Genomic DNA, 13483 nt, shown 5'->3' with positions numbered 1-13483 from the left:
TGAGTGTGGGAATCACAGCGCATCAGAAGCACTTCTGTATGACAGTGCCAGTAAAGGGGGGTCTCTTCTAGCTTTACTATCCTCTTTCCTGAGACTACAGAGAGCCTGAGCAGTGACATTCTGTTGACTAGAATGCCATGGCAACCAGATGTGTGTGCATGTGAGAAGTCACAATCACCCAATGGATTTGTTAATCTGATAAACAGAGCCTTAATTATGCCTGTCCTCACTCTGAACTGTAATACCAACAGCCTCTGGAGGTTGTGGACCTCCGAGGTGGCTGAGAATGTTCACCAAAGTGGGCGGTTTCTACCCCATGCCTTAACCAATATTCCCTCACATTGTTCCCTTGGTTTCAAATAGCATGGTGTTCTAACAATATTTCTGTATCCAGGACTGTCTGTCTCTTCACCTCCTTCTTTCTCTCACAATAACACATAGCAGCTCATCTACATGTGCATGTTTAATGAGCTATGTCCTAGGCTTCAGCCTTTATAAGTACATGGTTTACAGTCTGCAGGAAAAGCTGTTATTAGAGGAACTTTTTTTAATAAAGGAACCCTTTCAAGGCCTTGAAACTGTTTCACCTACATGGACCGCAGTTATTATTAATTGGCCATTAAAACAAATATAATTAGGCTGTAGCACTGTCTCCAAATTTAAAAGAAACTTCAATATTTCTGAAGTGGAGCTACTTCTGTATGAGTGAAGGCCAAACCAACCTCATATTTAGTAGCATCAGTAGTGGATTAAAAATATCACAAAAAGGTTGCATGGGATGGTATTACTTTTTCAGTTTTGACATGTTTTAGAGATGAAAAAAAAATACAGTATACATAAAGCAGACATCAACAACACATAAAAAAATCTGATTTATAATGTATGACTCTTCTTCACAGTTTTAGAGATCCTGCAGTATGTGATGGGTCATGGTAGGATTTTATGTATACACATAGACTAATTATAATTTGTACATTTCTGGCACAAATATGGTATTTTGCTTCTAATTTCTATGTTCTAATTCTAATGATAATTACTTGTTCCAAAGGTGATAGGAAGATACTTTTTAAAGGAATCTAATGGAGCCACCTTTACCAGTAGCTATATGTTGGTGTGTAAATGGGTGCAGACAAGTTAAAAGGCTTGCTTTGTCTGTCAAGAATGTGTTTTCTTTTTATAACAATTGATGATTCATCCTCCCCTCTGATTAAAGTAAGCATCTACACTGCTTCTGCACATTAGTATTGACACTAGCATAGAAGGAGGATGGAGGATGAGAGAGGTAAGATGGAGTATCAGAGGTCAAAGGTGGATAACTGGTCTTTCATGTGGAAAAACATCCTGGAAACCACCCACTCCGCACCCGCATCCCCCACCATGTGACCAATCAGAGAGCAGCAGCTCACCCTGACCAGACACAGCCGTCCACGCCTCGTTAAACTGTATGCAAATGAGACGTATCACTCATATACACACACTAATGCACGCAGGAGTACACACACAACTGTACATACTCACATTGTTCAAAAGTGTACACAGATATAAAGTTCTAATAGTACTTGACATTTTTTCATTTCAGTGAGTGTTATGAGCATCAGTGGACAGTAGTGGAGGGTTGTGTCAGTCTGCTGTACAGCAGAGTAGAAGTCTCCTGAGAGATACTCAGCATACCTGGCATAGATTCAAGAGTATGACCATGAAATCTCTTTGTGTGTGTGTGTGTGCTGTACTATGAATCTAGGTCAGACAGGGGACACAGGGAGGATAACATCACTTGGCGAATACTGGAAAAGTAGAAAGTTCAAAAAGAAACTTGAACTATTATTCTGTGCTCTCAGGACTTCTCTTTTGTTACGCATTAACTTTCTTTTTTCATTGAATTTTATTTTTAAGGTCAACTCACTGTTATTGCATAAGCCAGAGTTGAGGGACGACTAAGAGTAATTTGAATTCTTTACAGACGCTTTAAGGGATCAGTTAGATTGAAGGAAAAATGCTAATGTGTCTTTCATTGACATGAGAAATCAGAGCTGGGAGTCACATATTCCAAAGCTGATATTCAGGTCAAATGTTACAGTTTTGCATAAATCACTGAGAGGACGCATCGTATCCTCCTTACTTTTGGAGCATTGCCATGTAGCATGCCTGCTGAGTGACTTCCCATCAATCAGCCAGAGGATATCAGATTCGTTTTCCACCAATCTCCCCATTTGACCCCTGACCTCTTCTCCAAAGAAAGGCAGGAAGCCAAAAGCTGCCATTCCCCCCTCCCTTTCTCTCCTGCATCGGTGTCTGTGCTCTGCCTGCCTTGATAACAGTTCACCTGCTCTGTCTCTCAACAGTCAAACTAATAAGCTCCCTCTCTCCAGCAGGAAAATCCCTTGAGACCTTTGCAGCACCTCAGCCTAGCGGAGGCCCAGCAGGGAATAAACCGAGCTGATCCAAGACAAAAAGCCAAATGGGAGTGATTGACTCTCCAATCTTAAGAAGGTCAAATACCTCGGTGGCCTGGCTGACTCCATCCAAGATTACTTGGCACTCGAGCAGAGGAAGTTGAAGGTTGAGTGGATGTGAGGTTCTACGCTGATGTTGGAGGTACAGTTCAGGCAGAAAGAGGCTTATCTATACTCTTATTAACGTGTTACTCATCAAATTAAATTGCCTAGAAAACTGAGATAACCACGCAAAGGAGAAAAAAAACATAACTGCTACCCGGAACAAAAAAGAGAGCTGAACATTTCAAAAATTATAAATATGAAATATGCTCAGTGGGCAATTAGTCTTTAAAATGGAAAGAAATGAAAAGACAAGGCGAACAGAGAACACAAAGACAGAGATCCTGTATTGTGTGAAAAATAGCCTTTATTCTTTGATGAAATAGTTAAGAAAACTCTATAAAAGAAGTGAATTGTTACGGGTGAAGCGACAACAGTGGCAATTGTGAGTAGAAATATAACAGCCTGTCACAGAACCAGATGCTCTGAATAACTGTTGCGCATACAGATACAACTCACTGTCAGAAAACTAATGTGGTGTACAAAACCGTTGTTCTACAGACGGTCTACACGACAGCTTGTCTTAGAGCTAGTGTAATTAATTTTGTGATCATCATTATGATATAAATGGGATAGTGAAGGTAAGAGTTGTGTGTTTGAATGAAGGTATTCATTGGAAGGCGTAAGGGAGTGTTTGTCTATACGTACCCAAAAGAGTAAACCCGGCAGTGTTTGCTTTGTATTCTGTGGCTCAGGCTGTATTTGGGGTCCAGACATGCAGCCCAGGCTCCTTTGGTCCCCTCCTGAGCTGCACACGACACCTGGAAACATGAAAAAACACACATCTTATAACAGCCATATTTCATATTAAGAACCAGAGCATCATATATCTTTACACGTATAATGTTGTATCAGAAAATATTTCTATTATAGGACTGTGTTTTATTGACTTTGGCTCTCTACACAGTGTTAACACCATGTTGCTGTACTTAAGGAGATGCAAAGTATGTTACATCATGCTATAACCTCAGCAACCACAGCATTATGTATACAGCGAACATTCAAGTCATTTACTGGATGAATGTATGATTTGTACAATTTTGGAGTGTAAGCTGAGTTAAACCAGACATTAAATGGAACGTTTGTGGTCTTAAGCTTGTGACACATTTGGTTATGGGTAATTGGCTATTTGAGTTTGCCAGTGAGTGCATTTGTCTTAAACAGCATTAGTGCAAAGTAGTATGTGTAGTCACAATAGATTAAGAGCCAGCATTTAAAAGCTAAGAGTGGCAGCTTGGTTGACACTCCCTGACCTATCCTGAGTTGATGAACATATTTTCCTTAAAATATCTTAACATAAATGTGATAAATCAGTGGAAGCTGCTGCTGAATTTGACCCTGGGCTAGTGTGTGTTTGGGCCTTAGTGTCAAACTGCAAGATGCGTACTATTCATCATGATGCACAGCTGGGGCGGATGCTCCTGCCAAGTCTCAGCAGTACAGTGAGAGCACATGGCGATGGAGAAAGATGGTAACAAGAAGTAGATTGAAGTAATCCTTTTTGATGTACTTTATATGTACAGATTTGGGAGTTTGTCTTTTCAAGTCAGTGTGTTTATGTGAGAGCCGTTGTTTATATAAATCATGCACCTGCATAAACTGTGCACATATACCCTGTAAACATGTGCATAAATGTCAGCATGTTGCTTGTGTACACATCTGCAGTTTTACAAAAAGGGAATAGCTTTGGCTCAGGAGCTGCTGCTAAAATGTTTGCTGTCGGGTTTCTTTAAGCTCCTTCTGCTGCAGAGATTCAGTACGCAAAGAAAGGAGCAATATTAGCTCAGACATGATGAATTGAAACATAAATCTATGGTTCTACTGTACACCGTTCAAGTGTAAACAACATGGGATGTGTGAATTGTTGTACAGCCCTCTGTGTATTATACATTTCTCAAGCTTACACAGTGTGACAGGGTCGTTGAAATGAAGCCTGAGCAAAATGTGTGAAAGAAAGAATGGAGTGCTTTCAACACTTTTGAACTGATTACAGAGCTGTAAAAACGACTTGTTTGCATTGAGCACATCATGAGACTAAATATACTTATTGTTCTGCAATCTTCTGCACTGCATTTAACACTGTTGAAAATACAATTATATCACATTTCCTCCTATGTGTGTGTGTACCGGTGCATTTATGCAACATACAGTGACTCCTATTGATTAGACAGTTGCGTCGCAGGCTCTCTCTCTGAGTAACAGCTCCACCAGGCACTGTGTCAGTCAGCATTACAGTGGAGGATGCTGCTGTACCCCCTCCAACTCCCTCCACCCTCAGCTGTCAGTGTATATGATGGGCAGTTCCCTTCAACTGCTTCCCACAAATACAGACTAACACAGGCACACACACACTCATACAATCTTATTCGCTCTGTTCTTGTCCTTGTATCTTCCTTACACAGACACACAAAAATGCACAAGTGACTGCATGCACACACACACACACACACACACACACACACACACACAAACACACACACACACACACACACACACACACACACACACACACACACACACACACACACACACACACACACACACACACACACACACACACACAGCCCGTGGCTAATTCATTATGAGCTGCATGTCTGCTTTGTGAAAGATATAGAACATTTGCTCAGACAATTGGAGTGGGGTACTCCGTGTTCGAGCTATACTGTGAGTGGGAAAAGATGAGTTGCTGATTTATCTCCAAACCCATTTTATTATAATCAAAACCACAGCACATGTCATCCAAAAAAACAGCTGTATTTTGGAAAGTTGAAATGAAACCGTCTTTGCATTATCTTTACAACAGTGACACGGGCACGGCCTTTCCAGGCTTTTTCAATCGCTCAATATTTTTCAAATTATGATGCTGAACATCTTAATCGATTTCAAGTAATTTAATACCGACGTAAACTAACAAAACAAACCACTCATTGATTTACTGTGAACAGAGGGGCTGAGGGTTTCATCTGTATGGCAATCAATATAGTAAGGAATTATGTGCGTGCTGTCAAGCAAGACAAATGCTCTCTGGCTGAGCTGAATGTCAAAGAGGTGCCAGTGTAGCTCAGTCATGGGCCGATAGATACAGGCTTTGCTCTGATATACATAACAAAGACCTGTCAAAATAAGGCATTTCATAGTCTTCAATGATAATATCTACTCTGTGTTCAAAACATGTCTTACTAACACAGTTTTGTACTCGGTTACAATGATTAGTTCATTTAGTGTATGTGTGAATATCTACAGTCCATTTGCTTTAGTTAAAAGAGCAAATCTGATTGTAGTTGTTGTGTTCCCTGATCAAACACAGCTTGAATGAAGTACTGCCAATATCCCAAGTAAAAATTGAGGAAAAACAAAGACCATGTTAACGGTGGAACACGTTAAAAAACCATGCAGCTGTTGTAAGCCAAGAATGAAGCTGTTGTGATTAACTGAATTCACACCTCTTGATTAAAAATAGGATTATAATGATCCCTGTGAAGACGTGTTCAGGTTGTCTTCACATAAAATCAGCAGAGTAAACTCGTTTCTGTTTCACACTCAATCAAGCTGTTTGCATCTTCATATTTGCTCTGCTAATCTTCATAACAGATTGTACTGTTTTAATTTGTTGTACTAAATGTAGCTGTGGTAAGAAATACATTTACTGAAGTTTTATTCCATCACTGCAAATGACATTGTTCCTTTTTGTCATTCTACACGGCCCCTTACAAATACATGAAATAAAATAACTTGTATGCAACAGGAACTTCTTTAAAACACCAGTGAGAATTCGAACTATGATGACTCACTTGTGGTGTTGTGATGTAGTTGAGGAACCTTTTGGCTTCATCCTCCAGAGAATGACTCACACGGGCCCAGGGCTCCAAGTCTATATGCCACCGAGGAGCCTGTAGTGGAACACACACACACACACACACACACACACACACACACACACACACACACACACACACACACACACACACACACAAAATATAACCAATATTAATAAAAAAAACATGAAAATTGATGGTTTTTTAACATCAAAGTAGGACGCTCAAAAGAAATCCAGTGCAAGGACAACAACAAAGAGGCGCTTTATTTGCCTATAACACACTTGTGAATAGCTACTGAAGGAACTAGGTCACAATGTCCTCAGTGGATGATTGTTCCCCCTACCTGTGAGTCAAGTGACAAAAAAACTTTTTTATTGTTTTCTGCAACATTGGGTCTGCAATTTATTCGCAACTGCGCAACAAGCTACAGATACATCAATATCGACTGTAAGTCCAGCTTTGTTTCATGGTGAAAATATATGCTCAGATTTCACCATCAGTTTGCTGCAGCAGCATATTGCTGCCGTGTGATAACATTCCTGAAACCTGGCAGAGCTCTTCTGTACAGCCTGCTTCATTTATAAAGGAATGTGTGTGTTTATGATTTGAAGAAAGGCAGTAAGAGAGAAAAGAAAAAGAGGATCAGAGCTGCGATAATGCATCTGCCAGTAACACAATCATTTCTTGGGTCAAACAACATGGCCAAGCGTTCATTAGCAGCGCTGGTATAAATTAACCCAAGTGATTTCACAATAGAGCGCTTCCCTGCCTGGGACGCTACTGCTTGTTTTATAGGCGCTGCAGTTTATTTTCAGACTTGTCGTGGCTATGCACAGATTATGTTGGTTTAGTGAACAAAATCATGTTTTGGTTTGTTCAGTGCTGTGGGCACATCTGGAGATCAATCTGCAAAGGGCACCATGGTGTTTAAGAAAAATGAATCACACCCATGTTTCCATGCCTCTTTTCCTCCCTCTCTACTCAAAGATATGCCCTCCAGGCTCAACACACTTTGCTCTGCAACAATACTGTTGATTCCAACACAATTGGGCGTTTGTGGGATTTGGTAGTTAAGATAGTGTTTAGGTCAACTCCCTCATATTTCATTTGTGTAACAAGTGTTTACATTCACTCGAGCCCACACAGCATTCTTACAAACTGTATTGTTGTATTCACTTCAATCTGTATCAGCATGAAAGTTGAAACATGTGGCCGAAAATGTCACATAAACACAAATAGACTCGTATGTGCACACACTTTTACAGTTCACTTTGTTACACTCCAACATCTGCAACATATCTGCTGTGCATTTAGATTATCTGCTAATGCGTTTTCCATGATAGGGCTGTCTTTTCTTTTCCAACACACTTGCACAATGAAAAATGCATGCAAATGTATATGCAGGCACTGTATGACCTCCACATGCACTCAAATCACTCTGCTTATACATTTTCTCCTGCAGCACAGTTGGTGTCATTTCCTAAGTAAAGCTGATGCTGGACCTGCCAACGCAGAAAGTCAGCTGTCAATTTAATGGCTGCATTTCTGGATCCACACAACACTATTTACTGTTTGGCATTCAGCCTATAATCGATTTGCGGCGTGTCAAAACATCTGAATGCCTGCCTTGCCTCAGCCCTTTCTCTCCTCTACCTCCATTATGTCATTCCTATATTTCTGATACTCTACATCTTGATTTTATCTCTCAGTTGTTTCTCTGGCTGCCACTCTTTATATTTCTATCGTGTCTCAGTTTTAAATAATTGCACCTGTGGCCCTTTCGCATCATCAACATGGTTGTGCACAGATGGGTTTAAGACTACAGACAGTGTTTCCTTCAGTTTGATTTTCATTATTTGCCCAAACTTAAATAAATGTATAGATATTTAATTGTATGTCATCATCATTAATGCTCTAGAGCGCTATAGTACTAATAAAACTATATCTACAAAATAAAATACAAATCTGACTTTTTCCTGTTGCAAGCCTCCACAGGCGACCATTGTGCAACCCTTCCATACAATGTTGATTCAGATCTTGTAGCGGTAAAAACTATTTTGAAATGGCCAAAATCTGTCAAACAGTCCCCCTGCAGATGAACAGAACAGAAATTACACTACCAATCAGCACTGCTGTAAACATCTTACAGTAAGGCCAGGAGAGTTTGACAGGGGCAGAAAGACTGCATGTCGGTCCGGAAGCCTGTTATTTATACGTAGACAAAAAAACATCTAGTATTAAAAATCCCAGGGGTTAACAAAGCTTGCAGCTGCCCTTTTCATCTCCTTACTGAATCCTCCCTGCAAAGCTCAGCTATCAGACCCCATACATCAGCACAGGACAGGTTGGGACAGGACTGCTGATCCTTGGGCAGATATGTGGGTCAGTGGACTCACTGGGAGTTTGAATAAAAACATAGAGGTGAAAAGTGGAGAAGGAAAGAACAGTGCGATGTTTGAGGCACACATATTGCATGGAATTTATGGCATAAAAGGAACAGAAATATTGACATATTTGCCAAAGGACCAGGGTGTGTATCAGAGTTTTTTAGCTTAAGGTCTTTCCTGCAAATGCAACGCGAGCAACTCAGGATTGCAATCGACGTCTGTTTTCCTTGCAGGCAGCAATTATTTTCTCTTCATGTGAAGATATTTGGTGGAAATTAAATCTGACCTTTATCCAGCAAACATGTTTTATTCCTGCATTAAAGCTGAGATACAAATAGAGATGTTTTTCTGCCTTGATGCACACATTATACTATGCATGTCTCTGAGCTCTTAGTTACTGCTGAATCAGCGGCGATGAGATTAGTGTAAAGCCTCATGTTCAGTTAAGCACAACAAGTCATCAGTGCCTCAGGGACAGCAGAGGTAAGCAGTGTTAATAACAAGCACACAGAACATCACTCAAAACTGTCGAGCCTCAGCTCTTCAGACCTTAATCCCATGACATTAGATATAACAACACCCTTAGCGCGAGCAATTCAGGTGGCTGCTTTGACGTGAATGGAGGATGGAGTATGAACATTTGGGATCCTGTTTCTGTGACGACATTGGGAACTACAAAAGATGTTCTGAAGTAAATGTATATAAAATGTAATATAACGTACTGTTTATGGCCACTAAAATAAAATCACTGAAAGAAGTTGGATTGGCACAAAATGGAAATACTGAGATTAAGTTCAACTTCAAACCCTGAGATATCATGATACAAAGTAATGTACACACGCTTGCTGACAGACATTTGCATTTGGATTTATTTAAAATACTGAATGGAGTTGCAGTTAGAGTAGATACAGTTATAAAACCACACAAGTGTAAGGGCCACCCACCGGTTCCCATTCCGGTTAACCCTCTTATCTCATTTTTTCATAATTCTTTCATCATCATGCCATCTCAGCTGTCACCGTGCTGGGAGCTGTGGGGAGGCAATCCTTCAATCACAGATATGCTCTGAATAAAAAGTATTATAAATTGAAGGGAAAGTGCAGAAAGAAGTAGATTATTCAGTTTAAGTGTAGTTGATCCGTTTAGCTGCAAGGGTTCATCATGTATTATGTATTCAGTGTATGAACAGGAGAAGTGGTAGTGGGATGTTTTTGTTCAAAGATGAAAAGCTTACACCTGAAAGAGTTTGATGTAATTTGACGAGAGGTCATTTGTTCTTTTTATTTTATCCGTCCATCTTTTAATTACCACTAATAAAACCAATTGAGATCAATGTGCATACTGTAGACGTGTTATAGTGTGATCACTGAAAGTAGGTTCCTCTTGGTTATTTCAAAATAGATTTTTAATTGAATTCATCTTGAGACAAAGTAAATAAAACAAATTGCATCTCAAAGGTAACTAAATTGCTAGATATTTGTCTTTGATCTTGCCTTTTCTTTTCCTGCCTTTCATTTCCATTTTTTCTGTTGGGGAATGAAGTGGATGTTTTTTTAACACCCTTGCTCCCTCTTTGATCGCTCTGTTATGGGGCCTTTCTGCATGGCCTGCCTGTCTTGATGGAGCTGGGTGTGTTGGTGAATCTGTGCCTCTCAGCCTGGTGAGAGAGAAGTGTGAGCAGCCAGGCCAAGCATGAATAATCCTCCAGGGAGAAGAGGATAGATGGGTGGACAAGAAATCACTGGATACAACAAAAGAGGACAGATGGACCAGGAAGCAGAGAAGGAAATGTACCTCACTGTGAAGGAATAAGGAGAGTTTAACACCTGTATTTTGGATTAACACCAAGAATCAAAAAGACGGTTCATACCGATCGATGATGGCCAGAGCATCTCAGACAACACATCCCAGACAGTGGAAACAATTTGTTGCTGCTGTATCAAATGTCACGAGTCGGCCACAGGTGAGCGGTGTCTGCCTATTTGGAAACCTTAAGGCCAGAGACACATTGCTGCCAAGTCGACCTTGTCTGTTGGTGAAGTGCCTGGGTGGCAGAGTGTCAGACCTGCTGCTCATTGTTTAGAGATTGCTCTCAGGAGTCTAGAATACCTCCAAGCTGAGCAGTCACCAGGTTAAAAGCTTTCAGCTCAACTGTAGGAGGATTGTTATTTTAACACTTTGTAGGGTTTTGAAGTTAGAATGTTCTTTGACGGGCAATATTTTTCTGACAGCCTGAGTAAAAAGTGGACAGTGCCTCTGTGCCAAATCAAGGTCAAGACTTGCGATGGAGTGGGCAGATGGAGAAGTTTTGGTTTAATGAAACAGCAGGTGGCTGATTCATATTAGCCTCCCTCTGATTTCCAGTGAGTGAGTCCAAGAGAGAAACATTTATGGAGTAAAATCTTTCGGTTTCTTCTGTGATGCTTAGAACGTTGGTCCAATTTAACATGTATCACAGCCTAGAGCTTTATTGCTTTTAAAACAAAACACTATCAGTATATAAATTGCAAAGTTACAGTTGTAGGAAAATAACCTACTTAATACTTAAAACAGCATTCACAGTCAGATGTTATTGGATAATTCTCTTAATCGTTAATACTTTTTAAGTTAAATAATAGAGTTTGGGTCCATTACGTTAGACTACATAGCTATACAGTTGATACCACGAGTGAAAAATAAAGAAGAAGTAACTGACTCAGTTTTACTACCATGTGATTATATATATATATATGATCATCAACAAAATAGAGGACACTTTTTACAATCAGTGCATCATAATACCATAAAATTGGATATGCATCTGCTGGATTGTGTGAATCATTTTATTGACATTTTTGCAATGTGAGATGCAGGCGATCAAACATCACGACAAGAAAAGGTTTTCCTTCAACAAAAACCAGGGATTTTAATTTCCTAGCCTTTCACAAGAACTGGAACATAAATTACATAATATCGATCGCTCTTTCCACAGGTGCTGCTCTTTCACCAACCAGGAAACAAATGCCCCTTCTCCCTTCTCTTCCCAGTCATTTATAGCTGATTGCCCGCCTTCCCAAACTAGTCTGGCCAATCGGGGCATGGCTCTGAAAGTGTAGTGAAGAGTTAAACAAAAATAAACATTGTTTTCAACATTTAACAAAACCCTCAAGGCCTAAGTACGTTCATTATCTGACCTTACAAAACACTGTACATTCAAAACGAACAAGATCTTAACAAAACAGATAGTTTTTAACTTAATTGGCACACCTTACATCACACACTTTTTAGACCAACCACAGCCAAGACTCCACCTACTCAGAGCACATATAAGCAGCAGCTTGGAGGCGTGCTCCCCCTTCGAGCACTGGGGTGGCTTTTTAAATGAAATACATTTAAATACACAGCATCTTTATTTGCCTATGTAAATGTATATTATGAACTTTAACTTAAATAAAGACAATTCTTCTAGAACATGTGCCTACCTTTCTTAACAAAGAAACAAATGTTATAAAGGGAGTGTTTGCTTCCTCACAGACATGATAATAGTGAGTCAGACAGGTTTGATTTAATGGTCTGAGGGGGCTTTTTGTATCACAGAAATGAAAAGCTTCCATGGGCATATTGTGTTGTATCAGTTGGTGATGGACCAAACATTGAGAGTATAATAAAAAGTGAATGTTGAAAAGATAGATGCCGACAGCCTGACTGCATAACAAACACAGGATAATCACAGAGAATCAGGCTCACTAAGCTCTATCGTTCTGACTAATCTGGTAGATAGGGGAGACAGACAGTCACACCAGACCCAGCTGCCTCCGCTTCCTGCAGTGTCATCTCTATTCCTCCGACAGACCCAGCTCATGGTCCAATCCCAGCTCACTGTCAGAGTACAGTGAGAGACAGAGGGGGTATAACAGAATTAAAGAGGAGGATTACCCTGATCTTTTTTAATAAAGGCAGTAATCTCAGAAGAGTTTAGCCCGAGTCTCAAAGGCAGAGTGATGCTGTGGAAGAGGCCTGTGGAGGAGTGGAGGGATGCATGAGCAAGTGGGTGGAAGTTTACTTAAAGTGAAGGAGAGAGAAATTGGAGGTTGAGGAACAGATGGTGTGGATGAAGGATGAAGAGCTGTCCTCTCTGTTCTGATTTTTCTTTGTAGGACAAATCGAACAAACCCACATCTGTTATGCATTCACCAGAGAGAGAAAAAGTTGGAAAAATAACCCTGGAAGTGTTTGTATTTCAGTGGTGGACTTGAATTAACCTTTGAATATCATTTGGCATCAATGCTATACATTCATGCAACCGACACTGAGTTTCATTACAGAACACACACGCTTTCTCATTCCTCATTCTGCACACTACTTGGCAGTAACGCTTTCTGCCCACGTGCTATAAATCAAAGCTGATCGAAGACCAGCGCAAGCCCATTTTGCTCAGCACTCTGTGCCATCACCTACATGGCAGCCTCATTTTATGTTCATCTAGCTTAAATCAAAGTTGATCTGTGGGCATTGCTTAACATTCTGGCCAGTGCAAAGCATTTGCATGGTGCTGTTTTTGGCCCAGGTGCATCATTACAACATCCTCTATGTTCGGTTAGAAGAACTATACCAGTACCTTGAATCTCACACGGAAGTCCATGACAGATGACTAAATTACACATTATGAGTTTAATGAAAGATATATTCATAGATAATGATCGCATACAAGGACATGACGGATCTCTTTATGGGGCAAGAATAC

At 40.2% G+C, this 13483-nt stretch overlaps 1 protein-coding gene across 1 annotated transcript in view; it reads right to left on the bottom strand.

The window, feature by feature from the left end:
• The window catches only part of mettl24 (methyltransferase like 24), a 28331-nt gene that overhangs the window by 5062 nt on the left and 9786 nt on the right, over positions 1-13483 (bottom strand). The window contains exons 2-3 of the mRNA XM_063901809.1: positions 6347-6445; positions 3204-3316 (exon numbers count right to left, since the gene is read on the bottom strand). Coding sequence (XP_063757879.1) covers positions 3204-3316; positions 6347-6445 — 212 coding nt within the window. The remainder of the gene's footprint in view (positions 1-3203; positions 3317-6346; positions 6446-13483) is intronic.

The sequence above is a fragment of the Eleginops maclovinus genome, chromosome 15, assembly GCF_036324505.1.
Source record: "Eleginops maclovinus isolate JMC-PN-2008 ecotype Puerto Natales chromosome 15, JC_Emac_rtc_rv5, whole genome shotgun sequence".
NCBI classification, from domain to species: domain Eukaryota; kingdom Metazoa; phylum Chordata; class Actinopteri; order Perciformes; family Eleginopidae; genus Eleginops; species Eleginops maclovinus.
Note: the sequence above shows the minus strand (reverse complement) of the source record. Positions and strands in the feature narration are given on the sequence as shown.